The 25147-nt window shown below is 38.1% G+C and overlaps 1 protein-coding gene across 3 annotated transcripts in view; it reads right to left on the bottom strand.

The window, feature by feature from the left end:
* APC (APC regulator of WNT signaling pathway) overlaps window positions 1-25147 on the bottom strand; it is a 94007-nt gene that overhangs the window by 50677 nt on the left and 18183 nt on the right. For 2 of the 3 annotated variants that reach the window (XM_030968610.1, XM_030968612.1), the window contains exons 1-2: window positions 21248-21306; window positions 10928-11080 (exon numbers count right to left, since the gene is read on the bottom strand). In XM_030968610.1, coding sequence (XP_030824470.1) covers window positions 10928-11062 — 135 coding nt within the window. In that variant the 5' untranslated portion in view covers window positions 11063-11080; window positions 21248-21306. Of the gene's footprint in view, window positions 1-10927; window positions 11081-21247; window positions 21307-25147 lie in introns of those variants that run through there. The other variant, XM_030968611.1, reaches the window with a different exon arrangement.

Here is a 25147-nt window from a genome sequence, read left to right as displayed (position 1 = left end):
ATCAGGCTTGCTGGGAGACTCTGTAGCCTTTGAAGTGCAAAGAACTGCTCAGGCTGCTCAACTCTGTAGCCAGGTCCAAATGATAACACCACTAGTGACAGTAGTGCTGACTGAGGTGGAACACTGGAGCAACTCCACTTAGACCCTTGCAGAAAGAGGAATGCATTTCTTAAGTGAAATGATGTTGTTCATTTTCATTTCCAACAATGTCATTTTCTAAATGGAAAATATTCACCCAGTGTCACCATGCTCAGGAGCTGTCACTTGCTATAACCACTTAGAGAAGACAGTACCAAGTTTTTAGTGCACTGTCAGGTCAACTAAAATTATCTGATTTTATGCTCAGAAACAGGGTTGTCTAAAGTAATGGAATTAACTATATGTATCATCAGCTTAATTTCAACTAAATTCCAAAAAGAAAAGTAAACAAATATTTTCTTTAATTTTCCAGTCAATTTGGATCCTGTTAGAAACTTAAGAACTGCAAAGATCTAAAAATATTTCTTATTGTAAAATCATAAAAAACACACAGACCCACAACAATATAAAGCTGTTGCTGCTTCTTTGCAGATTAAATAAATTCATTGATATTTAAAATATCTGTGTTTTGTAGAATGCTAAATGACTTCTATAAGCACATTTTTAGTTCATGTGGGCCTAAAAAGATGCCTGACTGCATAGATGTGCAGTTACTGAATTCCCAGAATTCACTTGATAAAATTTGTGAGAATCAATTTGGCTTATGACAGTTTCTTCCAGTAACACATTAGAATTTACTGAATGATCAATACACATCATTATTTTCAAAATTATTTCTATTTTGGAGGATCTAACCATTGTGCTATCTCCTGCAGTACCTCCCATGCCTATCAATGTTTTAATTCCCTCTGTCACTTTATCCTGATGTTACTTCATGTGCCTTCAGAACATCACCTCTCCCCTCCTGAAAGGAGTGAGTGCATGGGGCACAAAAAGCCACAAAAAAACATTCTGCAGATGCAAAATCCAACTAAGAGCAAACAAAATAATTTGAGAATGAAGATGAAGGTTCTCATTAGGGGGAAAAAATCTAAGTACATATAATATTTCCTGTGATTACTGCTTTCCCTTGCAAGACTTCAGAAGTTCAAGTGCTTACAAGCTGGGTAAGGATGTGTTGAAATTATATGAAAACCAGGCAGATATGAAAAGGAAAATACTGGGTGAATTCACACAGCACAAGTTACAGTCACTCAGAATTTAGCACCTATTTCACAAATATTAACACAGGCAAGGAATGCTGCTGCTGAATCAATCCCTTTTCTCCCTATTTGTTCACCAAACAATGCATTTGCTTAAAAAAAAAGAAAAAAGAAAAAGACAAATAAACATCATTTCACTCCCAGACAAGACCAGCTTTTACAATGTACAGTGAGGCTGTTCATTCAGGCAGTTAAAAACAGCAAATATGAAAAAATCAGAAAGCTAGCATGGCTACTCAAAGAACAAAACTAGTTAACACCATATTCTGTCCATTTTTATCACACTTGTTGTGCAGAATGGGATGAATTAAAAGCTAAAAGAAGCTCACACTGAGAGCAGGGGCATATGTGCACCCGCTGTGCAAGTGCCTGTGTAGCCAACCCTTTGGAAGGGACCTGACGTTTAGAGTGTCAGATACTCTTATGTTACCAATGTTCTCCGTCAATAAGCAGCTAAAATGCTAAATTTCCACGTCTAGCTGATTCACAGCTAATGTACTAATTTTTTAAAAGCTGTACTATTTCAGAGGACAAAACACAATTCAGTTACCCTGAAAGCAAAATATTTTGTTAGCTTGTATCAAGTGCATTTGGATTTTGAGCATGGTCTGTTCAGTGCTGTCTGAGGTGTGTATCTCATAATTCTCACTTATTTCTCCCCTACTAGCTTGGCTGTCCAAAGACAGTGTTTCTGATGGGGAGTGCGATTTCCAGAAAGTATGTGACCCACTTGTAATGAGACTGCAGTCATTCAAAGAGAGAGAGTTCAGCTAAGAAACCCAGCTGACAGAAGAAGATGGAGTTTTAGTTTACTTTTAATAGTATGAACAAAAAAAAATAGTTTCTAGTAAAAAATGTTCAATTCCTCCTGTAGACTCAATTTCTATAAAGGAATAACTTTCAAGAGAAATACTTCACTCATTACACAATACTACATGCCTGAAAAGTACAGATTAAAAAACTTCCTTTGCAGAAGCAAATTAGAAAATAACACTATGTTATACAAATATATATTTTCATACCTCCTGGGAGCATTGAGCACACTGACTTTGGAAAATTTTTTTGTAGAATAGGTAAAGTTGTATTATAGAATGTACGAACCAAGTGGCAAAATCAGGATGGCATCATCTGCCTAAAAACTGTAATTTCCTTAATATTTCAATCTGCAAACCCAAATAAAATGCCTTTGTTTATCTGTTTTTGGGGTTTTGGTTTGTTCTGGTGTTTTAAATCTAAAAATAAAAAGGAGTAAAAATAAACTCAGTTGTGCAAATTACTAAGGGTTGTTTGGTAGCTAACCTCAAACACAAAGTTTGTTATTGCTACAAGCAAAGAACAGATCTGGTGGTCAAATTCACTGCAACTGATACAAACATGAATTGCACATGAATTTTATTCATTTATGCTTTTAATTTATTGATTCCCTCTCATAGCTTCCCTCTCAAAAGGAGGAAACTTATAGCACAAACTCCTCACTTGTTACTGCATCTTTAGCTGCTCTTCCAAGCATTTCCAAATCCTTCTGCATTTCCCTTTACTGATGGCTGGAATTTATGTTCCTGCTTAATGCTCTTCAAAATAGAACAACAAAATCCAGTGAAGTATCAGAGAAATTAAGACAAAGCACCTCCTGTGTGCCAGACCGAGTAGAGATCAAAACATGCTTTAAAAGAACTGTAAGTTTAGGGAAGAAACACAAGCTCTGCTAAGACAGCAGAGCCTGCACTACTGTATAAACAACTTCTAAGAGCCGGGAGTACAAAAGTGCTGAAAAATCCCAAACCCCTTAACTTTGGCCACATCAGCCAGAGTGCTGGAAAATCAGTCAGACAAAATCAAGTTGACTCATTAGAGTTGGCTGGAAGTTGCAAGGAAACAATACCAAGACAAGGGCAGATTCAACATAGGCACCACTTTGTGAGGTACACTCCTTGCATAGCAATGAGCAAATGAAGAGTGTGCTAGAAGGCTCTCATCACTTGGTGACACATAGGCTAATTAAGGAGGGAAAATTTATGTTCAACTGCTTCAAGTAGGAAGCGAAAAAAAGAAGTTTCTTTTACTGCAGTTGGTATCCAGGTAAACAGGATTCTTCTCCGAAGAGCTGTAAGCCAGGCATGCACAGACAGACCTAAGATGATGGGAAACAAATAAATACCAGAACCGAAGGATGCAGTAGAAGTGGTAACATGTCTGCGACCTCACGGCAGCATAGTACTGACATTTCAGGATGATAGCAGAATCACTGAATCACTTAGGCTGGGAAAAATCTTTAAGATCAGCCATTAAAGCCACCACTGGGTTAGTCCTACATGAAACCATGTCCCTCAGTGCCACATCTACACATTCTTTAAATACTTCCAGGGATGGTGACTCCACTACTGCCCTTGGCAGAATGCTCTTGGGCTTGAAAACTCCTTCAGTGAAGAAATTTTCCATAACATCCAATTTAAACATCCACGGTACAACTTGAGGCCATTTCCTCTTAGCCTGTTCCTTGTTAATTAAGAGAAGGGACCTACCCCCAACTCACCAACAACCTCTTGTCAGGAAGTTGTATAGAGTAAGAAGGTCCCCATAAGTCTTATTTTCTCGAGACTGAGCCTCCCCAGATTCCTCAGCTGCTCCTCATATGACCTGTGCTTTAGACAAGAATCAAGAACAGAATCAAGAGCAAACACCATCCTTAACATTGAGAGAGACCGAACATCTTTCCAAACCAACCTCCTTCCTCTCCAACAGCAGGAAACTTGAGAGGATACATGAACAAAACCTATTGCTCATTTCTCTTGAATATCCTCTTCTCAGATTCCCTCTGGCCTTGACCTGCAGACTTCCTAAAACCACATCTCCAGGGGTTCTACCTCCCATGGCAAACACATGATGCAAAACCATCTTTGTTTTGTTTGTTTTCCACTGTCTATCTCACAATGTTATTTGATCCCCTTAGATCTAGTATTCAGGAAGATTACTAATTCCCTAATAACTTTCCTCAAGACATGATCTTTTATTAGAGCTCAACATCCATCCTCTGTCCCTCTCCTTTTCCTGTGTCTTCACCTGAAAAGTCCCATTTTATTAAATCATATCACTTAAGGAAGATTTTCAGGTCACTTGATTTTTCTGGCACCTAATATGACGAATTCTACTAGGTCGTCCCTGAGGAGGTTCATCAGAACAGAACATAATACTCATCTTCTGGATCAGCATGTATTCATCCTGGCACAATTATAATTGTTCTGTTTCCCTACTTATGCCCAGTAATTCCCAATATCAGACCAACTTTGTGGATCCAAACTAAGCATCAACTAGACACTATATGGAAAAACCCTTTTATTTTTCAGGTATTTAGAGAATCTCTAATACCTCTTTCTACACTGTTGCCATATTAATTCAGTCCTCATGGTGTACATAAAGTTAAGGCTCTTTTCTAGAAGCTATGATTCTTCTACGCTTTTGCCATGGAATTTTATTTGCCATGTATTCACTCACTCAACACCAGAAGACTCTTTTGCAACTGTTCACACTCCTGTGTTCATTTTTACGATGATGAAAATCATCGGTCAAACTCTTCTATCTCTTTTTTTCTGCATGACTTAAGACTATGTTGAAAAGAAATACAGGTAATGGCGGAAAATCTCACTAAGATACTAGTGTTTTCCTAAAGTAAAGAGACTATCTATTCTGCACTTCATTTTCTACCTTTAAGTTGAATAATCATCAAAGAACCAAGAACCTTAAAATTCCAGACAGGGCTACTGAGATGTTCTCAGCATACTAGGGAATACCCTCAAGTTCTCTGTGACCAGTTGCTGCAGAGATTTCACAACACTGGTTTTGGTCCATGAAGCAACTGTAATCCACTACGTTATATCTGACTTGATCTCTTAGCAGAAGTAACGGCATACCAGATAACTCAAATCAGAAATCAGATTCTGGAATCCAGTTCTGGAAATAATGCTAATATTCTTATGTACAACAGGATACACTAAGAAATGCGTATTGTACTACATTCAGGATTCAAATGAAGCATCTCAGATTATACAGCAGTTTAGTTACTACATGTAGCCTACTCACTAACAGTAATTCCAGATCAAATATATCTATTTTAACATATATATCTATTTTAACATATTTAACATATTTAACCATATTTAACCATTTCATTCTTGTCTGAATGGTTTGTTTTCATAGCTTAATGTAATTTTTCAGTTGTGTTTTTCTATATATGCCTTGGCCAAACATTTCACTGCATGCAATGCCAACCAAATGAAGATAAAATAAAAAAAGGAAAAGGCAGGATGCAGCTAAAAACACTCTCCCTTTGCACAGAGATGGAAAAGTGATGTTATTGGACACAGTAAGTATTCCCAGCAAAATGCGTCATTTCTGGTACCTTAGAAGAAAAACTGCTGTTAGACTTCTGGAGATGCTACTGCAAACCTGGGTATCTCTCAAATGTATTCATCTCCCACCTACTTGAGGAAGTACACACACTGACAGATGGAAACTGCATGTGCATATAGCACATGACAGTATGTTAAGAACTGTGTATTAGAGGTCTCTGTGAATATGCTGGACTTCAAATTCTAATTTGCAAGCATACAGCTTACCACAAGACATTGAACCAAAAATTGCTGTGCCAATTAGAATATCATCTCCAGTACCTTCTATGCTTTATGATAAGGATCAATAAGCACTGATGATCAGAGACAGCTGATCAGAACAAAACAGGTTTTCAAGGTTCAATCAAGAAGTGGTGGCTACACAAACTGTAAGGCCACCAAGTGGGGTTTGTCAATTTAAAAGAAAATGGGATCACCTGCTTACCTGATCAGGGAGATATCTGATAAGAGCAGTTGCTCATTCCTAAAGAGAGAATGGCCCAGTAGACATTTAAAAGGAAACCTTAAATTTTGTCAAGAGGCATAATGGATAGAAATAGTATCTGAAATCTTACTCCTAAAAATGGGTATGATTAAGCCACCAGTATGCCTGATGTAAAGGATCAGCACTTTTAAAATTTTTCTTGTAACTCTTATGACTTAGAGACCACAAAGTGCAGCTTCCATTTCAAAACAGTACAAGGCAAGTTAAGATTCTGGAACATTCTAAACATCCATCTTCTCTTTTTTATAGACAAACATTGGCTAACAAGGTCCAACCTGCAATCAGCACATTTTCCAGAGTCCCTCTTCTTAAAATGAGACAAACAAGCTACTGTAGCAGCTAAATTGCTAACTTGCTGGTCAATTGCTACTCCTGATAAGGATTTGTATATTCATTCTTTCCAATAGACATAAAAAGATACAATGGGAAGTTGAATTTGCAGACAAAATGCAACTAAATCATATTTAGATATAAAAGTACACTGTAGTTTTAATACAATATAAGCTTTCTCACAATTCTTTTAAAGCCATCATAACAGAAAATGAAAACCAGGCCCCATGGCATCTTCTTTGGCACTGTTTTTACCTTTAATTCTGAGAATTTGAGTATTAATTCATCAACATCCCAAAGTATCTGCAACACTGAAATAAATAGGGGATGCTATACTCTAGAGACTTAATATTCCTTTCGTTACCACATAAAATTACCATAGCTTAATATTTTGCAAACACATTTAAAATAAAAATCCTCAAAATAAAATATTTTCATTCTTGCCTTTTTATTTAGTGAAAATATACTTGAATCCAACATAATAGCATTGCTAGTTTTATTGCCCAGCTGGCTTATTAGCAGAAAAAACTCACAAACACCGTCAATGTCAAAAATAAATCACTCTTTGGATCTGCAATGGACATGATAGTAATCAGCTCTCTAGGACTTGGCCTTTTAAACATTAATTCCTTCAAACACGCAAACTAAAACAAAAAAACACCACAGAAAATTATTAAAACTAAAATATTTATATGAAGAAAATGATCTGCCTAAACACCACCCTCCACAACACACAAATGAACAGCTAATAATTTTCTGAAAAGAGTTGAACCACTACCATGTTTCTTTATAGTGTTTATTTATCTGGTTAGAGCACTTCTCAAAAAAAATCAACATATCTGAATCACCTCTAGCAACAGTCTTTTTATCTTTGATACATGTGAGCACAATACAGAAAACACTGAATAAAATGAAAAGCCATATGTAGAACAAAATTTTAAGTGCACTACATGAAAACAAAAGAGACAATGTCTTGCTCACAGAGCATCACATATACTAAAAACAGCTTTCTTACACATGATACCATGAATTACTGGTTTACTATAAAATCAAAGCATTCAAATATTGGGTGTGCAAATCAAGCATGATGTCACTCTTACGTGAGTTCTGGAGGTTAAGGTGAACATACCAGCTTCACCCCAGGTATTATATGGGGAAAAATGCTCATATTAATTAGCTATGACATTAAAAATAAATAAATAAATAGATAAATAAATAAATGCCATTCTTAAAGAGAAAAATACCAGTGTCCTACAAGAATCAGGCAGAAAAGTCTCACAAAAAATCTTCTGCAAATGTGGGAGACATGTAGGGATATGCACGAAGTAGTATAGCTGACATTGGATTACTTCTTGTCTCTCCATGAATTTTACAGGTTTTGAATTCAGATAAAACTGTAACTATTTTTTTAAATCTGTCCATAGTCTGTGTTTTATGCAGTCACTCTTACATCTAGATACTGACACAATTTTTCTTTATTTATGGTCCAACATTGTTATTTCGTTGACTATCAAACAGGGTATTTGTTGATTTAGAGAGAACATTTTTTCATACCAAACTGCTGTATTTCATCTGACAGTAAGCCAATAAAAACAACTGAATTTCCCAAGTTAGTCATAATACTCTGAGGGATTTCTTTTGTTTGAACAGTTAATCCCTAGGACAACACAAATTAAAAAACGAAGTGGAGATTGTTTTACTGATCATTTTGGCACCCCCCCCATTATCACATTTCTCTTTGTTTACTCATCATGTTTTCTGGTCAGTAAATGGAGTTTTCACTTTTAAATAAGAGATTTAGCTTTAAACAGGAAGCATTCAGAGATAGTTCTTATATAGGTCAGTAGTAGTTTATAATAAATACATGTGCAAGATGAGCTCATGTTAAGCTTTTAATTCCCATATGATTACCTTACAATTCTGAAATGAAGGGATTATAAAGATGGGGCACACTTACAAAACGTTTTAACACTGTTACTTCCAAAATAAAATTCTTTAAATATTGTCTTTAAAATGCCCTTCCTAACTACTGCCCTTCACAACTGATTAAAGAACATAAAGAAATGAGGACACCAACAAGGCAGCAGTCCAAAGACTCAGTGTGAGATGTCTCTGTACTGGGCCACAGACCAAAATTCACATTGCAAGAACAGGGATGTTTGCCATGGAGCCACAGCTTGTCTTCCCCACTGCTGCTCCCTGGCTAATATCTGGGATTTCACTTGGCAGGATGGGTTCCAAGGGCTCTGCGACAGTTCTGTGTTCCCAAAGGGTCATTTTTTCCAAGACATTTGGGAAATTTTTTGACTGCATATATGGTAGCCAAATGGCTTGCAATCCTGACTGCTCTCGCTCTGCTAATGACTTTGCTTGTAATTATCCCTAATTATGGCACTGGAACCGTACAAACCATGTAGTTTCTTTCAGTGCAAAAAAAGCCAACACATACTTTCTCCAAAAGCCTGCAAAACTAAAATTATCTTCCAGTTTAAGAGAATCCTGCAATTATCCCCATCAAACTTCACCCACCTACTCCAATCTGACCCCAAGATCATTCCCACACCATCCTTCAAGTTTCAGTCAAATCAAAACTATGTTGTGATCCTTTACAAAGAAAAGGGTCTGAAACAAACAGGGGAAAGACATGACTTCTTAGTTCAGGTGCAGGAGCAAATAAACCAGAGGAATGAACCCATGATTTCCTAATAGAACGTGGTTTAAAAAAAAAAATCTAATTAATCGGAACAATCTCCTCTCCACCCATCCCCCAAAATGAAAAGAAACATACCGAGTTTGATATTTGAGTTGGCAGTTTTTTTGTGTTACATTCCTTAGATCTAGAAGGGAACTTTAGGACAGAAAAAAATAAGACCTCTACTCTGCATATGTTCATAAGCACAGAGGAGTGCAATAGAGCCGCTTTCTGTTTGGTGGTCTGCCAGATTTAATGTAAGAACATAAAGCCATTCCACATCCCAAATTAATGCCCCAGAGACCAGCTTGTACAGCTGGACTGGCTTTAGGTCACTGGAAATTTAATTATCTGCACAAAAACTAGAAAAACCTCAAACAAACAACCAAAACCCAAAACACCTGTATGTGAATGAAGAAGAGGAAAAAAAACCATTTTTACTCTTTTTTTGTAAAACTAGCAGGAAGATCATCTGTCCTGTTCTTCCCTTCCTTAATTTAGACTGCAATGACAAGAAGTGGAAGGGAGTTACTAATAAATTTGTTGCAATATTATCTTAAGAAAAATAATATAAATGACAGAACTAGTTTTCAGACATGTAACTCAGCAAGTGAACATTTTTTCTGCAGGTGTTAACGACAACCATTTCAAGTACCTGGTGTAAAGGACTATAGTATCCTTTTAATTTAGGTAGCAAAGTTGTTTTCATTTTACACTGCAATGCAATGGTTAAATGCATCTGAAGTATCTACGTTTTTTTTCAAGTGTTGTAACTAGTGTTTCAGAAAGCAGGAGAATTTTCTTCTTATGGTCTACATGCTGGAGGAGAAGAAAATTGAGTTCAAATATTTTTAATTGCTATACTAATCAAATTACCATATTTTAAAAATTAAACATTGCTTGTAAAGGAACAGTAAGTCTATCATAAGAGGATTGGCAAGCAAGGAAATGGAGAAAAAAAATTTAATTTAAATTTAATACTTAGAATATACGTACTCTATACAGGAGTATACACAGAAATACCAACAACTTCTGAGTCCTTCTACCTGAGGTATGAAAAGCAGACTGGTTTTGCTGCTAGCAGCAGGATTTGTCAGCTTAGGAAGAGTACTGCATTAATGCAGCTCTAAGGCTTGCAAAATTCTGCCTTGTTCAGTATCATGGATCACATAGATGCAGCTGACAGTGTATCTTCCTACTGATTAAAATCCATCTAAATTCCACTTGAGCATAGTGTTTGCTCTTGGATGGGTGGCTCTGAAGGCCTACACTCAGCCAACAAACACCAGCAGGTGTGATCTGAGTGAATTTTTAAAGTATTAATTTAGGCTTTGGGAAAGATTGGAGAACTTGTGGTTTATGTTAAAAAAAACTTCTCCTGTTAAGACATTAAATATTGTAATTATAGTAAACCCTCAAATTTTTAAAATTACCTGAAAACACTGAAAACCTCCAGTGTTTCCCACATTTTCAAGAGCCAAACAATACTCGCTTTGTGAACCTTGGTCAGCACTCTGGACTTCCTGCTGGGAAGCACAGCTGTGCTAAAATGGTAGTGCTTATCAGAGCATGCTGGGAGCTGTTTCTAGAAAACAGTTTTGAAATTAAAAACTAATAATAAAGAAATGTAGCTTTGATAGCTTTTCCTTTACACAGCCTGGAAAAGGACTTCAATAGGAATCTAAAAGTACACAAAACTCTCTGAGCGATTCCCAGTCCATGACACAAAGGGCAGTGACAGAAACCCCACACACAGGCACAGAGCTTGCAATACCTTCATAGTGGACGCCTCGGTTTCCAATTTTGTGAGGTGATTTGAGTTATCCTCTAGCTCTTGCCGAAGGTTGGAGTTCTCCATCTTTAATGCCTCAACTTGCTTTAACAATTGATCATATGAAGCTGCGGCCATCCTGGGCTACCCTCAGCCCTTAAAAAAGTAAGAGAAAACATTAGATTTAAGCATTTTAGAAGAAACCCTTCACTTCCTGAATGTATCTAACCACAAAATCATCTCTCTCTCCCATTTACCACATGTCTTTCTAAACATTTAATTTAAATCCATTGCACCAAACTGTTAACGACTATAACTAGTGCCAGATCAAGACTTTTTTTTCTGCGGGCTTCCACTTGGTGTGCAAGATTAAGCAAATGAAAAAGGTTCACTGTCAATTTTATCAGATATTAGGAGAAGCTAGAATACATGAAAGAAAATCACTGCATCACACAAAAGCATCTTTACTACTGGCACTTCAGTTTCAACATGGAGAACTGCAGATAATAGACCATATATAGTAATTTTTGGGTAGATAACAAGCATCTTCACACATATCTAAAAGATGCTGACTGCCTACTTATTTTAGGAAAATGAATGGTAGTCACAGATGTTCAATGCTCCTAGGAATAGCACACACTCTGAGGGAGATGCTATACGAAAGGAAACAAGTAAATATTGGGGAATTTTAACTAAAGAAACTCCACATTATCAAATGTAGTAAATATGTAGATATTTTGTAAAAATATCCTTCAAGGTACAAGATTAAAACAAATTTCTTCCACACGAAGTGGTCATATTGCACTATTTAATTTAAAGATGAAAGGCTACTCTTGATATCAAGGCATCCCACACTGTTTTCAGTAAAACTGTAACACAGTCCCAGAACACCAGCACAACTGCTCAGCCATTATATAGGAGAAAGAAACAAATACTTCAATTTCCATTATGAACTACAAATTGTTCCCCACTTTCCAAACCAAAAGCCGGCAGAGTTGTTAATCTAACAACGTAAGTTAACTAAAACATGGCTAATGAATGTTTGAAGCTCTTCAGAATCAGTGCTATCAGTTTCTTATTAATCAGCCATTACAGAGAAAAAAAGGAAGCCTAGCTCTTCACATAACACAAGTTACCCTTCCAATGTCATTGCAGACATTTCCTAAGTACATGGCCTGTAACTCGGAGGAAAAAAAAACCTAAAAAAAGAATCCATTACAGGGCAACATTCCCTTTCATCATTATTGCAGTATATGTATTTTGGAAAAGATGAAACAATTAAAAGCTATTATTTAGCATTTTCATTGTAACCTCTGACCAAACTCTAACCTGCCTGTGTACCTCCTTATAAATCAAGTTTCCACTTCCTGATGAAACTCAATTGAATTATCCAGTCAACCAAAAATAAGATAAAATTATTCAAAAACATTTTAGTTCCTCAGTACAAATTTTGAAAATTCTGTTTAACCTTTCTAAATTTAAGCTGAATGAAATGTAAAGGAGAGAGTACACCACTGAAGCAAGGAACAATGACAAAAGCTGTGGCGTAGTTGATATGACTGGTTTATTTCCTTTCCAAGCACCTGCCACCATCAAAGAAAAAAGAAGACACCTGCCACTTATGAAATCATGACTTTCATGAATGAAAAGAATCTGTAACATTTATTTTTCAAAATTTGATCATGCTTTACTGAAGACCTCATTTTTGAGAAATAAAGGCAATCTGAAATAACTACTCTACAATGTGAATTCTAGGATTTTAGCATCAGGCTGTTTCACCTAAAAGGTTGAGTCTTGTCAAGGAGAGTTGTAGGAAAAACAAAACACACAAACACCAAAAAACCAGTCTGTTTCTAGTTCATGTATGCCTTTATCTATTAAGTAACAGTTTCCATTACTATTAAGAAAATTAATAGCTATAGTTCACATTTCAGAACACATTGCATGCACAAGCCCAAGGAAAAGCAGACAGAAGTGAAGAAGAATGGAAACTTTTTCCCATTATTTGTCATGAATTAGCACCATATTGTAATATTGATAGAATGTTTTTACTGAAGTATATCAGTAAAATATATCACATTTATTCATCTACATGTGATTTACAGAAGCTGCCCTGTGCCACACAGGACATGCATGTTGTTTCTAGATAGAGTGTATTATTCTTCCATTGCTATAATTCATTACTAATATGAAAGGACAGGTAATAACAACTAAGTATTCAGTTTTTCCATTTCTTGTCCATTTTTAGGAATTCTAACTTACAGATTTGAAATTTAGAACAGTCAGCCCCATTAACAAGACGTACACACACAATAAATTAAATGGAGAAAAATGGACAAGGGGAGAAACTATGGTAGAAATACATAAATTGCATAGCTCTGGTATTTTACACGCATAACAAACTTATGTATATTTTTGCTAAATGAGTAAGGATCCTAAAGGAGAGATTTGGTGTGGCTTTCCGCCCTTCTGACCTAAGTTCCTAAGCTTCCTTTATTCCTGTAACATGAAAGCAGGACGTCACCATTAAGAGACAGTACCCTACCTCAAACTAGGAGTTACTTCCTGATTTGTTGAAATGTCAGGCTTTGTGGGTTTTCAGATTAAAAAAAAAAAGTTAACTAACTATCACAGCCTAGGTAACCCGAAACAATTTTTTCCCCTGCTAAATAAATGCCCACCAAAGGAAGTGACACTGTCACCACAGTTGCAACAGAGATGAACAGAAAAACTGTACATAGGTAAGGAGCAGTTCAAAGACATCAAGATGACACAGGGCAGTGCTGAGAGCCAAATTATTGTGCTGGAGGCAGGCTGTCAGAAAAGTTCCCCCAAAACCAGACTGTGACAGGCATTTTAAAATGTTTTGCTATTGACTTTGGCACAAGAAGTAGCATCAAAACTTGCTCCCATAAATTCACGAGGTTGCACAAGGTCAGAGGGCTCCACAACATACACAATGAATTGGATGAACTGAGAAATAAAGCAGTAGAAACAGGGTGGAATTGCAGAGCATGGTGACACAGGGTCACTCACAAAGGAATCTCAACCTGGAGCAGTGGAGCCTCTCAGCAGCCAGCCTGCAGGGCACTGTGCGGTGGCAATGAGACTGGCACAAGGAGAGCAAACACGATTCCCAGAGTTAGCAAATAATTTTACAAAGAGGTGGGTAAGAAAAGTGAATTTAAGTGGATGCAGAGAAAGATGTGAATTGATCAGGGGATGACAGAGTATCTTAGAAGAGATTAGCCAAGCAAACCTTGGCTGCCTCAGCACATCAAAGGCTGGAACGACACAGCCACACTTTGTTATTAGGGAGCGGAAAACACTGAAGAGGGAGAACAACATTTATGTTAAAACACAATACTGACACAGAAAAAATGGGTGTAAGTCGGTCATTTATCAACCTAGGCTGGCAACATTAATTAGAACTTGTAGTTCAGTGGGATCCCTGCCAAGCATACTACACAAGGAGCCAGACTTCATGGCTTGAGAAATCCAATCCTAAACTTCAATACAGACAAATGCTGTACTTATTTTTGATATCTCCAAGATATTTGCCTCTTCTTCTTCTGAAATAATGCAATGCCAAAGTATTTCACACAAGACACTGCTATTTAATTTTAAAACTGGTGAAACTGACAAAGGTAATGTATGACCACAAAGCAGCTTAGGCCTTCTGATACTGAACACTGTGTGATCTCAGACACGTGATTTGTAGAGTGAAATCACAGGGCTCCATTACACATAAGCTGGTCCATGTATGAGACAAACCCCTCAAAATTAAAATCTGCCTATCTTCTGAAAATACATTTTTACCAGCTGCCTCAAACTTGACACATGAGATCAGAATTCAGGTCCCAAAATGATCCTAGGATTTATGCTCTGAGTAAAAAATAATTATAAATTAAAAATAATTTATAAATTATATATTATAGGTTTTCTAAACATAGAACTGCCAGCATAAATAGAAACCGACTGTATCATTTCATCCCCTTTTTGAAGTTTCTCAGTGGCTAAATTACTAGCCATGAGGAAAGAGTTAAACTCTGGACCCTCTTGGCCAGACAGGTTTCCCAGCCACATCACACTTCATTTGGAGCAGAATTAACTAGCCCATGAGAAAACAAGGACTACCTTAGACATGGCCCACTAGTCCGAAGCTCTACCACTGCGCACACAAACATGTTCAACACCACTAGTGTCAGAATCAGCTGGATCAAGAATAAAACATCTCTTCTTTCCCCCTGTAGGAAACCACTACAGCAAGGGAAAATAGAGAAGGGAAGAATTCTGACCTCCAGAATCCATTCCACATTTCACCCAGCCCAAGGGAAAATACATCACAAATGCAACACAAAACCCACCTTTGTGAAATTCAGTATTATGCTTCAAGTCAAGCTCCCTTTTACACTCTTAACTGCATTGTTTCTTCAGAAAGTGGTCATCAAAGGCAAGAACAGATCCTGAGTTCTCTAGACTTACTCTGAAAAATAACTGTCTCAGAATGCAGAAAGTTTGAAATTCAATACTCTCATGTCAGAGACACCCAAAAAAATCTACCTGTGCTACTTCCCTGACCCATATTTCTCATCATTAAGAAGCTTCTTCTCCATCTCCTATCAGAGTAAAGGGAAATTGTGACAAGAAATTTCACGCTTTACTGAATCAGCACTTCACACGAATATACATATCAAAAAGGAATTTCAAGCTGGATAGAACTCTTTTACGCACTAAAATCAGAATTAATGAGAAGCCTAAATTTATGCAAACATACTGTTAAGATTTAGATATGCATTTTCCTGTATTAAGAAAACTGCACCAGTAGCCATTGCCCAGACAGGAATTTACATGCAATCATTTTGATCTCAAATCCCAAGTGATAGGAAAAATGTAATGTTGCCTGAAAACTTAGAATTTCTTAATTGATCAGAGCCTTCATCTTTGAAATCAGCAAGCATATATACTCAATAGGCTCTGAAGAGGTTCCACTTAAGAACCTCAACCATTTTTTCATATATTAAATCTCCTTATGAAAATATTTCAGAGTCCTATTATTGCTTTTTTGCATAAAACCTATCGATACTACCACCACCAAGCAGATTCACTCCTAAACTGTGTAACTCCGATTTTTCACAATGTTATCTTAACGTAACAAATTTATCTCTACACATAGATACAACGCATCTACATGCTTATAGCTTTGATCTTTTTGATCTTTGTATCAGAATTCTGAAAATTTTTTGTATCTACATTTAAATGTTTGTACTAGTCCAAAATTCATGACTATCTACAACATAATTTAGTAAGGCTGGGAAGGATCATCAACTCAGATTTCTTTCTACATCCACAAATTCTATGCAACTCTTCAGTCCACAGCCCAATATCTCATCCTTGTTATTCTTTACCATTCTGTCAATTTTTGTCATTCATTTATAGGAATGTGTCTAATGGGGAATTGTTTCTTCAAGGGCACACTACATTGAATTCAGGGAGGAAATGCTGACACTGTCATGACATTTTTCCAATTAGTTACTCTAAATCCCCTTTAAAAACAGACTATTTTTAAGCACTAGGCCTAGGGGTTCTGAGAAGCAGTGGTTGTGGCTAGTGGCAGGGAGGGCTGCACTGGTGCCTTCCCAGCTGTCTGCTCCACCCATCTCCTCACGGTTCCCAGCCAGGGAAGAGCTCAGCTGCTCAAGTGGCAGCTGCTAAACCACTGCAGATTACTGCTCAACTGCCAAGGTAATCTGAAATAGGTGTCAGTTTAAGCGTACTGTGCTGGGTCATTAGCCACGATGCTTCTGCAGCTGTTGCAGAGCTATTTCCAAAAGAGGGGCAAGGCTGACAGACAGGGGCAAAAAATCCAGCACAGCTGTTCCAAGCTAAGTTCCTTAAGTGGACCATTTTCATGCAGCTTCCTTATCTATACACTCATAAGAAAAAAGTGTGTGGGGGTTTTGCGGTTCTTATTTTGAACATATCAAACCACGCCAATTTGCATTAGTTCAATTTCTCTGTTGACCTAATACTGTATTGAATTTTCTGTTATTTTGTTTGAAGCTCGCCTTCAGGTTTTCAGCTCTGGCAAAATACCAGCACTCCAAATGCTGTGTTCAAGAACTTATCAAAAATGAGTATCACTGTGTCAGGGATTGTTTTATCCATTTTAGTATGGGCAAGGTTTCAAGGTTTGCCAATCTAAAAATGTTTATCCTTCACTGGCATTGTCTAATTCTCTCTTTCCCTCCACTGGACTCAAATCAGAAAAGCCCATTATCCTGACTCCCTCCAAACAGCAGAAAAAATATTTCTGCCTTCTCCAGCATCACACTGAAAAACTATGTTATTTCCATGTGGTGCTAAGTCCACCCTTTACTAAAATGGCCTTTGTTGCCAGCATATTTGATCCTCCTATCCCCACCCGAATTTAAGAACAATCCCCCAAATTTGAGTCAGGAGCAGCTGAAAGGGAAGCCATTTTGTTTGGGTTCTCTTCAACTGGGCAATGCGGGCACATGAATATAATGAGCTGTCTGGAAGTGGCTTTGAGTGTGGTCAGAGACAACTAAGAAAATACTCAGGCCAGAACAAGAACTGCCCATGAGTGGAGCAGCAGATCTGTTCATGTTCTCATTCACTCTGCTTTAGCACACTTAGGTGATTAGAGATGGAGGAAGGAGTATAAAAAGCAGTCATTACAGAAAACTGCTCTTCATCCAGTTTCTTTCAGCAACAAGGGCTTTGATAACAGAAAATTAATTGCAAGTTATATAACACTACTCTTTTTAATATATTTGAAAAGGATGGCATTGAAAAAAATTGATAACAAATTACAATCTGTAGATTATAAGTACTGTGGATTCCTGGGGTTTTCAACCATGGCAAAGGGTTTTCAACCAAAAGGCAAAGGCCAGATGAAGAGTCACTACTGTTATTAGTTATCCTAACACAACTTGTGAAAGCATTAGTCCCTTTAAAAGAGGACCACACAATTTTCTCTACACTTCAGTTCCATGAAGATTTTCTTTTTCATTTTTTATCCACTTCTGCATGAAAGCTATTTTTGTGGACAGCAGACTAAAACAAATGTTAATATACGCAACCTTCCTAAATCCTTTTGGGTGGTGATTGGGTAAAGACTGTGTTTTTGTGTTTAATTCTTTCAGAAATGAATTCATAACTTGGCAAGAGCTTTCAATCCATCATTATATTTTGGGATACTTCAGTAAATTCAATACTTGGCCTGTACTCACCAACCATGAACAGAAGCATCATCTGTTCATTTTAACCAAAAGTGATAAGTGATCCATGTTCTCAGCATTCCGTAAAAGACCATGAGGAGAAGAAATGAGAACACCATGGTCTGAACTCTTATGTGCCCAATTACATGTCAAGCACGATAAAGGTCAAGTGTGTGTTTGTGTGAAAAACAAAAATAATTTATTGCTTGGAATGCCACTAAAGAATGCTAACAATGAAAAAAACATTCTTATTAATACAAAAAGAGTAAAATCAAGAAGTCGTATGTTTCAGGCTATGAACTGTCAAGTTCAGCTTCTTTACACTGTCAAGAAAATTCCCACTTCTTCCTTTATAATTCTGGGTTGGGAAGTTCCTTAGCTGGTTAGTCATGCTGTATTCAGAATATGACTGTGAAAATTCAAACCATGATTTGCATTTAAATACTATATTGAACACAAACAACTCCAGACATCATTTGAATCATAACTTACATTGGATCAGGAATGATTCACAAGCCTGAACACTCATCCTTCAAGATGATCATCTTTGTAATTCATGACTAATTGAGTATGCCCTCACTGCACATGACTTGCTCTTGTTTACTTTTACATTTCTCGTAATCTTTAAGGATTCAATTCTAGAAAGTTTAAGCTATTAAAAAGTCTGAGACAGGTATTTCTTTTCCTATTTTACCCAAAAACGTATACTCAAAACAACTAACATGAAATAAATCAGTTATAATCAAAAACATTGTACATACTATAGAAATTCTATTATATATTATAAAAATAATTTACAATAAATATTTCTCCATCTTGGGTGCCCTATCAGGGCCATCTTCAGGATTCCCTTCAGGACTTTCAAAGACCAGAAAACAATTTGTCTTGCAGGAAATGTATCAGCACCTAACCACACAGGTACTGCATGAATTTTGGAAAACCATGAGTGGAAACTAGATCTTTGCTGACAATAACTTACCATTACAGCACACCATTAGTAGTATGGACTATTTTAAACAGGATTTTGCCACACTGACAATAAAAGAATTGACCATATGTCATCAACATAAACGTTTTACCAACTAAATCAAGATGCATACTGAAATCCAACATAAGAATTTAGAGATCAAGTGACCAATTGTACCCATGCGCATTTCCACCTTGTGCTGTATCATTCCATGCCGATATAACAATGGCAAAGTGTGACAATATGTACCAGAACATTTATCATAACCAAGTATTTTGTACTTCAGGGATGATGTTTAGTAAAGTTTGCACCCATAAGTAAATTAAAGTATTATATTGAAAAGTGATCTTTTATTCAAGTTATCATTTTAAGAGTGTGACTTACAGAACTACTACAGTGGTTACACAGAATGATACTATTTAAGAGTAAAAAAAGTACAGGAAGAAGCATCACCATAATAATCATCATAATCACTACTGTGCTTGTGTCACTCTCTTTCCTTTTAGAAAAGAAATGGTGAAAACACCTCTGCATCTTTGTTTCTTTTAACATTTAAGCAATTGTAAAGAATGCCAAAGCAGAAATATCTCCTGTCACAAATTTACCTTTTGAAATCCGTTATTCCAAACAGTAAGTTCTCAAGTGATGTTTTAAGATGTAATATTATCCAAAGCCTCTGTAACTGATAAAACAGGAGATTCATGATTCTAAAAATAATGGTGTATGTATAGAAAATGTTTTGAGGGGATGTATAAAGCACAGGTATTTAAACTGATGCTTTTCGTTATCAAACCTTTTTTGCCTATCACTGTATTTAACAGAACCAAAGAGATGAGCTTTTTATAGTTACTTCAAGTCTCCTTAAAAATACAGAAGAGTCTGGTTCTAGGAAATGGCTTTCAGTATACATGCTTATGTATATTTTCGAAGAACTATAATCTTGACAAAATACTCATAAATCTATTACCTGTATTAGATAACAGAAAAAAAATAACCAAATGGTAAAAAGACAGGAAAAAAATTAAGAAGCATTTTCAACAGAACAAATAGCAAAGGGTGGAAGAAGTACTTAGAAACAGAAATAGATCTATATTGTTCTATTCACGTATGCACTGAAATTTACTGAAAATACTTCTATGCACACTAAGAAGCTGTGTGTTTCTTGGTACGCCTTTAAAAAACATTTTTCAGGGTATGACTCTCCAAATTAAGTCAAAACCGGGCCCTACTGGTCCTCTGAAGAAAATCCTATCAAACGAAAAATGCCCCTTACGGCCCACAGACAAGGTCCTCCCTGTGAGTCGATAGGAAGAATACCGTATCTTGACAAGAAACCCGAATAGGATGAAATGATCTGGCAGCATATGTGTCCTCCAAAAATCGCCACACATTTTTGCAAAAGCAAGGAGCGCTCTGCTAGCAATGACCTAATTACTAGCATAAAAGCTGCGTATCTGACAAAGGGGAAGAAAGGACCCACTGCTTCATACATAATTTATTAAGATTTCCCACAGCATTCAGGTTAAGTCGCGGACCCAAGCACCTCTTTGTGATGTTAAATCAATCTGTGAGAAGTCAGCGGATCCCAGGGTGCGCCGAGGGCGCAGCGCTGCCCCCCGAGCGCTCCCGCCGGCCGCCCACCCGCGCGTCCCCGGCGCTGCGGCAGCGGAGGCGCCGCCGCCGCCCGTCCCTAACAAAGCCGGGCCGGTGCCACCCGCGGGCAGCGCCTCGCCGCCAGGCGAGAGGCACCTCCACGGCTCTGCCCGCACCGAGACCCCTGCCCGCCGCCGCTCCCCCTCCTCCTCCGGCCCCGGAGCCCGCGTAGGGGCTGCGCGGGCTTTGTGCCTCCGGCCGGAGCGGCGCGCTGCGCTCGGTCCCGCCCGCAGCGGCGCCCCCGCCGCGCCCGCCCGTCCCCGCGGCTCCCCTCCCCGCCGCGCGAAAGCCCTTTCGCGCACCCCCGGTTTTTGGTTTTTCTTTTTGGTTTTCGGGTGGAGAGGGGTCGCTTTTTTTTTTTTCCCCTTTAACCCGCGAAACAGCTTCCTCCCCCTACCCTCGCCCGTCCCGGGCGCGGCGAGCCTCGCCCGCGCGGGAAGCCGCCGCCGCCGCACTCACCCCATGGCCGCGGCCGCCGCGCTCCATCCCCGCGCCAGCGCCAGCGCCCGGCCCCGCCCGCGCCACCGGCTGTGCCAGCGCCGCGCGCACGGCGCGGCCCCGCGGGTCACGTGCGGCGCAGCCAATGGCGCGCGCGGCCGCCCTCGCCCCGCCCCGGGCGGAGCTTCGCGCGCGGTCCCGGGCGCGGCCCCGGCGCTGCCCGAGCGCCCGGACACCGAACCCGCGCCGCGCAAACCCGCCCCGGCTGCACCGCTGCCTCTCAACCCGCCCGCCGAAACACAACACTTAACACTTTTCATGTAGAAATGAAACGAGGTTCTGCGTGTAGTAGCATTAAAGCTGGCACAGCTCACCCAGAAATAAATTGAGACATTGCTTATTAAAAAGGCAGCAGGAAGCGTGTCCTTCAAGGGCATCTCAGATTTCTCTGCGGTTCAGTAAAACATTGTTTCCATGTGCTTTTCAGATATGAAGTTGTTACTGCTACTTGGTAGCTTAATAACAAATCAAATATATTTAACTTTTAAGTGATGTTAAATCAGAACAATAAGTACAAGTTGGGAAAAAAATCCTAAAAGACAAATGAATTTATAAAAGAAATCAATTTATGAAACTATTTTATAATCTCCTTTCAGAAATTATCTCTCTCCAAGGGTAAGGATGTAACGATGTGTTCATGCGGATGACTTAAAACTCCAAAGAGGCACACTACTGAAATCCAAGAGACAGCAGAAATTAAGCCATATTTCAGCTGTGTTTTTCATTTTAAAAAACAATTATCTATATAGCAAGTACTATAGGAATATTTAAAAAAACTTTGATATAAAAGTCAGCTTTGCAAAACCAGCACAGTATTAGACCTTTTAAATCCCCTAGAATGATTCAAGAATAGATCTATGAGCAGTGCAACCCATCTCAACAAAATAGGGCATGATAGAAGACATCTGAAAAGGTGCAGTGGTTCCCCACCCAGAGCAGAACAATGCCCTTCCCTGCGGTCTGTTACATAAATTATGGCATTATATGCTTATACAAGGGGTCATAAGGATAGGTAACTCATTAAAAACATATGTCCTGATATGCCTTTCTATAATCCTTCATTCTGCTTATAATAATCTTTTTGATTTGCATGAGACAAGCAAACATGTAGGACCTCGTGGTTGGGATAAGATTAAATTAAAGGCACTGCAGGCCTGTGCATGCAAGCAAGCAATTGCACCACACATTACTTAAATGCTACTAATTTCATTTCAGCTGTTTCTTCATACCTCCTTTTTCCAATCAGAGAAGGCAACAATCCACACTCAGAAAAGATGCCCTTTACCAGATAACCTTTTACCAAACATTTTCATGATTAAGAAGACGTGTGACACGTCATCTGCTACCTTCAGGATGGTTTTGCACAAAATTCTCTCTAACTTCCCCACTCAGCCTAACTGCAGAGGTACTGCCACTCCAGCTGTTATGGTAAAACACTTTAAGCCAAAGTTAAGTGGGCCATTAGTTAAGAGTGTTCCAGGCTTTCTGATTTTTTGCTACAAAGCTTCTATTAATTACAGTAATTGCTGACATTCTATGGTTTATGGTGGTTTATGATCCACTTGATTCCATTTCACAGCCACCAAGTTTATCCTATCCTACTGTAACAAATTGTCACAGTACTCTTAACAGTTCAAATTTTAGAACCTAGCTAGTCATTCAACCATAAAGCCATCTCACTTGCTATCTTAGTGATATACACCACTGCTCCACCCCTCAGAAAAGCAAACCAAAATGCTCTCAGTTGTTATTGTAAAGGTCTCTCCACCCTAAAATTCTTTATGTTAGTATAAGTGTACATTCAAATAAATACAGACACCACTCAACACCTTCGTTATCAGTTAGTTGTAGCTTAATGCCAAATCAGTACACTCCAGTAATAGTTTTAAACCTGAAGAGTGGCAAGTGTTCAGAGGTGGCAAGTGCCACACAGCCTGGAATGACTATGTGTGCAAAGATGACACCAGAGAACCAAAGAAACTGAAATACTAGGTACTTTAAAACTAAATTCCATACTTAAGAGTGAAAAACTAAGCTTTGAGAAGTAATTTTCTAGAACTCAAACCAGGTGTACTAAAGCTGGAAGGCTACGTAATGTATTTACACACACCATAGTGCATTTTCTGCAGCTCTGAACAACTAACTGTTCCCACTGTATGAAAAGATTTTTGCTACTCCTGGTACTGGTTAATCCTTTTTGAGTCTGGGAGTCACAATCTGAGCAAATTCACTATTCTGTAACCTGAAGTCCCATATTTATTTGCAGAACAAGCAGAAACACAAATTCTGTAATGTTTTCTGCCAAGATGACAGCTGAGTGGGAGGGAAAAAGCCTTCCCTTCCTCCCTCATTGTAATGCCCACTCTGTTATGATTTCATAAACATGGCAGCTTATGGTCTGCGTCCATGTCACATGTACTTGCCTCTGCAGCAATATCTAGTATTAAGTCAAATTTAGTTTAATAAACAGTATGTTTTGACCCTTCCCACACTGCATCTGTCAGTGGTGTCAAACCACTGCTATACAGGTGAATATATTCCCCCAAAAACTGCTTTCTATGTGCAGTGCTGGATTTTCTTAATAAAACTGATACCAATGAAACACTGTTTGAGGGGGGAAAAAAAAGGTCAGGCTCTCAAGAAAAAAGAAAGGAATTTTACAGGAAAAAGTCTTTAGACTAAGTTTATTTTTGGCTAGTTATTTTCTATCTGGCAGATGGAACAAGATGACTTTTTCATTCCTTGAAAGAAACCATTAACAACACAGACTTAGCAATACCTGCAAGATATTACATAAACCCACCCTTTAAAATCTATCAGAACACTAAAATCTCTGCATGAATCCATGTAAGCTATCAAATCCAAAGGACAAAAAATTTTAGTATCTAAAGATACCTGTTCAGTTTCAAATTACTTCTATGATTTTGGACAAGTTCCCTGCAGCCTACTCAGCCCAGCATTCTCAAACAGTCAGATGGGAATTTGGGCTCAGAAATGGAATCAGCAGTACTTTTTAGGCAATTTTTGATGCAATCTCTATGGTGTTTCCCATTGCATTTATAAAAATATATTTTGCGACCAAATGAAATTGTCATTAACTGTTACAACCCACTACTAAGTAGTGCTAATTAGAATCTCTGAGTGGATTTAGCTATAAATTTTTAGAAACATAAGGTACATTCCCCAAAGTATCTCTTTGCTGCATAAAATCACAACTACTACAACAGAAATTGCAAGAGGTTTTCTGGTTTTAGATAGCTGGCTCATAAATGATAATTCTCTCAACCTTTGCAGCCTCAGCCTCTGCAGCAATACTCTTCTCTGTAGAAGCTTTTCACTACTTAATATATTTAAAGTGATTGATATTTCATTATTAGTCATTGAACATGCACAGAACTACCTACCTCAGAAACCCTGGGCAGGGAGTGGCTGGGTAATGAACTAAATTCTCCCTCTGGTGCCAGGAACTATTCTGGCATTGCTTGCAAATGTAAAACAATAGTGCTGCTGAAATCTTGCCTTCAGAATTTTCTAGTGCAAGATTTAGGCTTTGACTTGTATTAGACTGCACTTTTTAGAAAAAAGACTGTACTTCACAGATTTCATTAACAAAATTAACTGAAGACATTTCACATCTGTTTTACATAGACAAAAGTTTTGTCTCAACACAGGACTTGATGACAAATTTTAGCAGCTGCCGTAACCACAGGTTGTCTTGTGTCTTTCAAGTTTACATGGGGGAAAAAAAATCAATGAAGCCAAACATTCTCTTTGTTTCCTATTTTCTTTAGTACTGTGAAGGTACATTCATGTCTCTCACTACCACACAAAGACCAGGTTTCCTCTGAGGCCTGTCCTTAC

Source organism: Camarhynchus parvulus, chromosome Z (genome assembly GCF_901933205.1).
Source record: "Camarhynchus parvulus chromosome Z, STF_HiC, whole genome shotgun sequence".
NCBI classification, from domain to species: Eukaryota; Metazoa; Chordata; class Aves; order Passeriformes; family Thraupidae; genus Camarhynchus; species Camarhynchus parvulus.
Note: the sequence above shows the minus strand (reverse complement) of the source record. Positions and strands in the feature narration are given on the sequence as shown.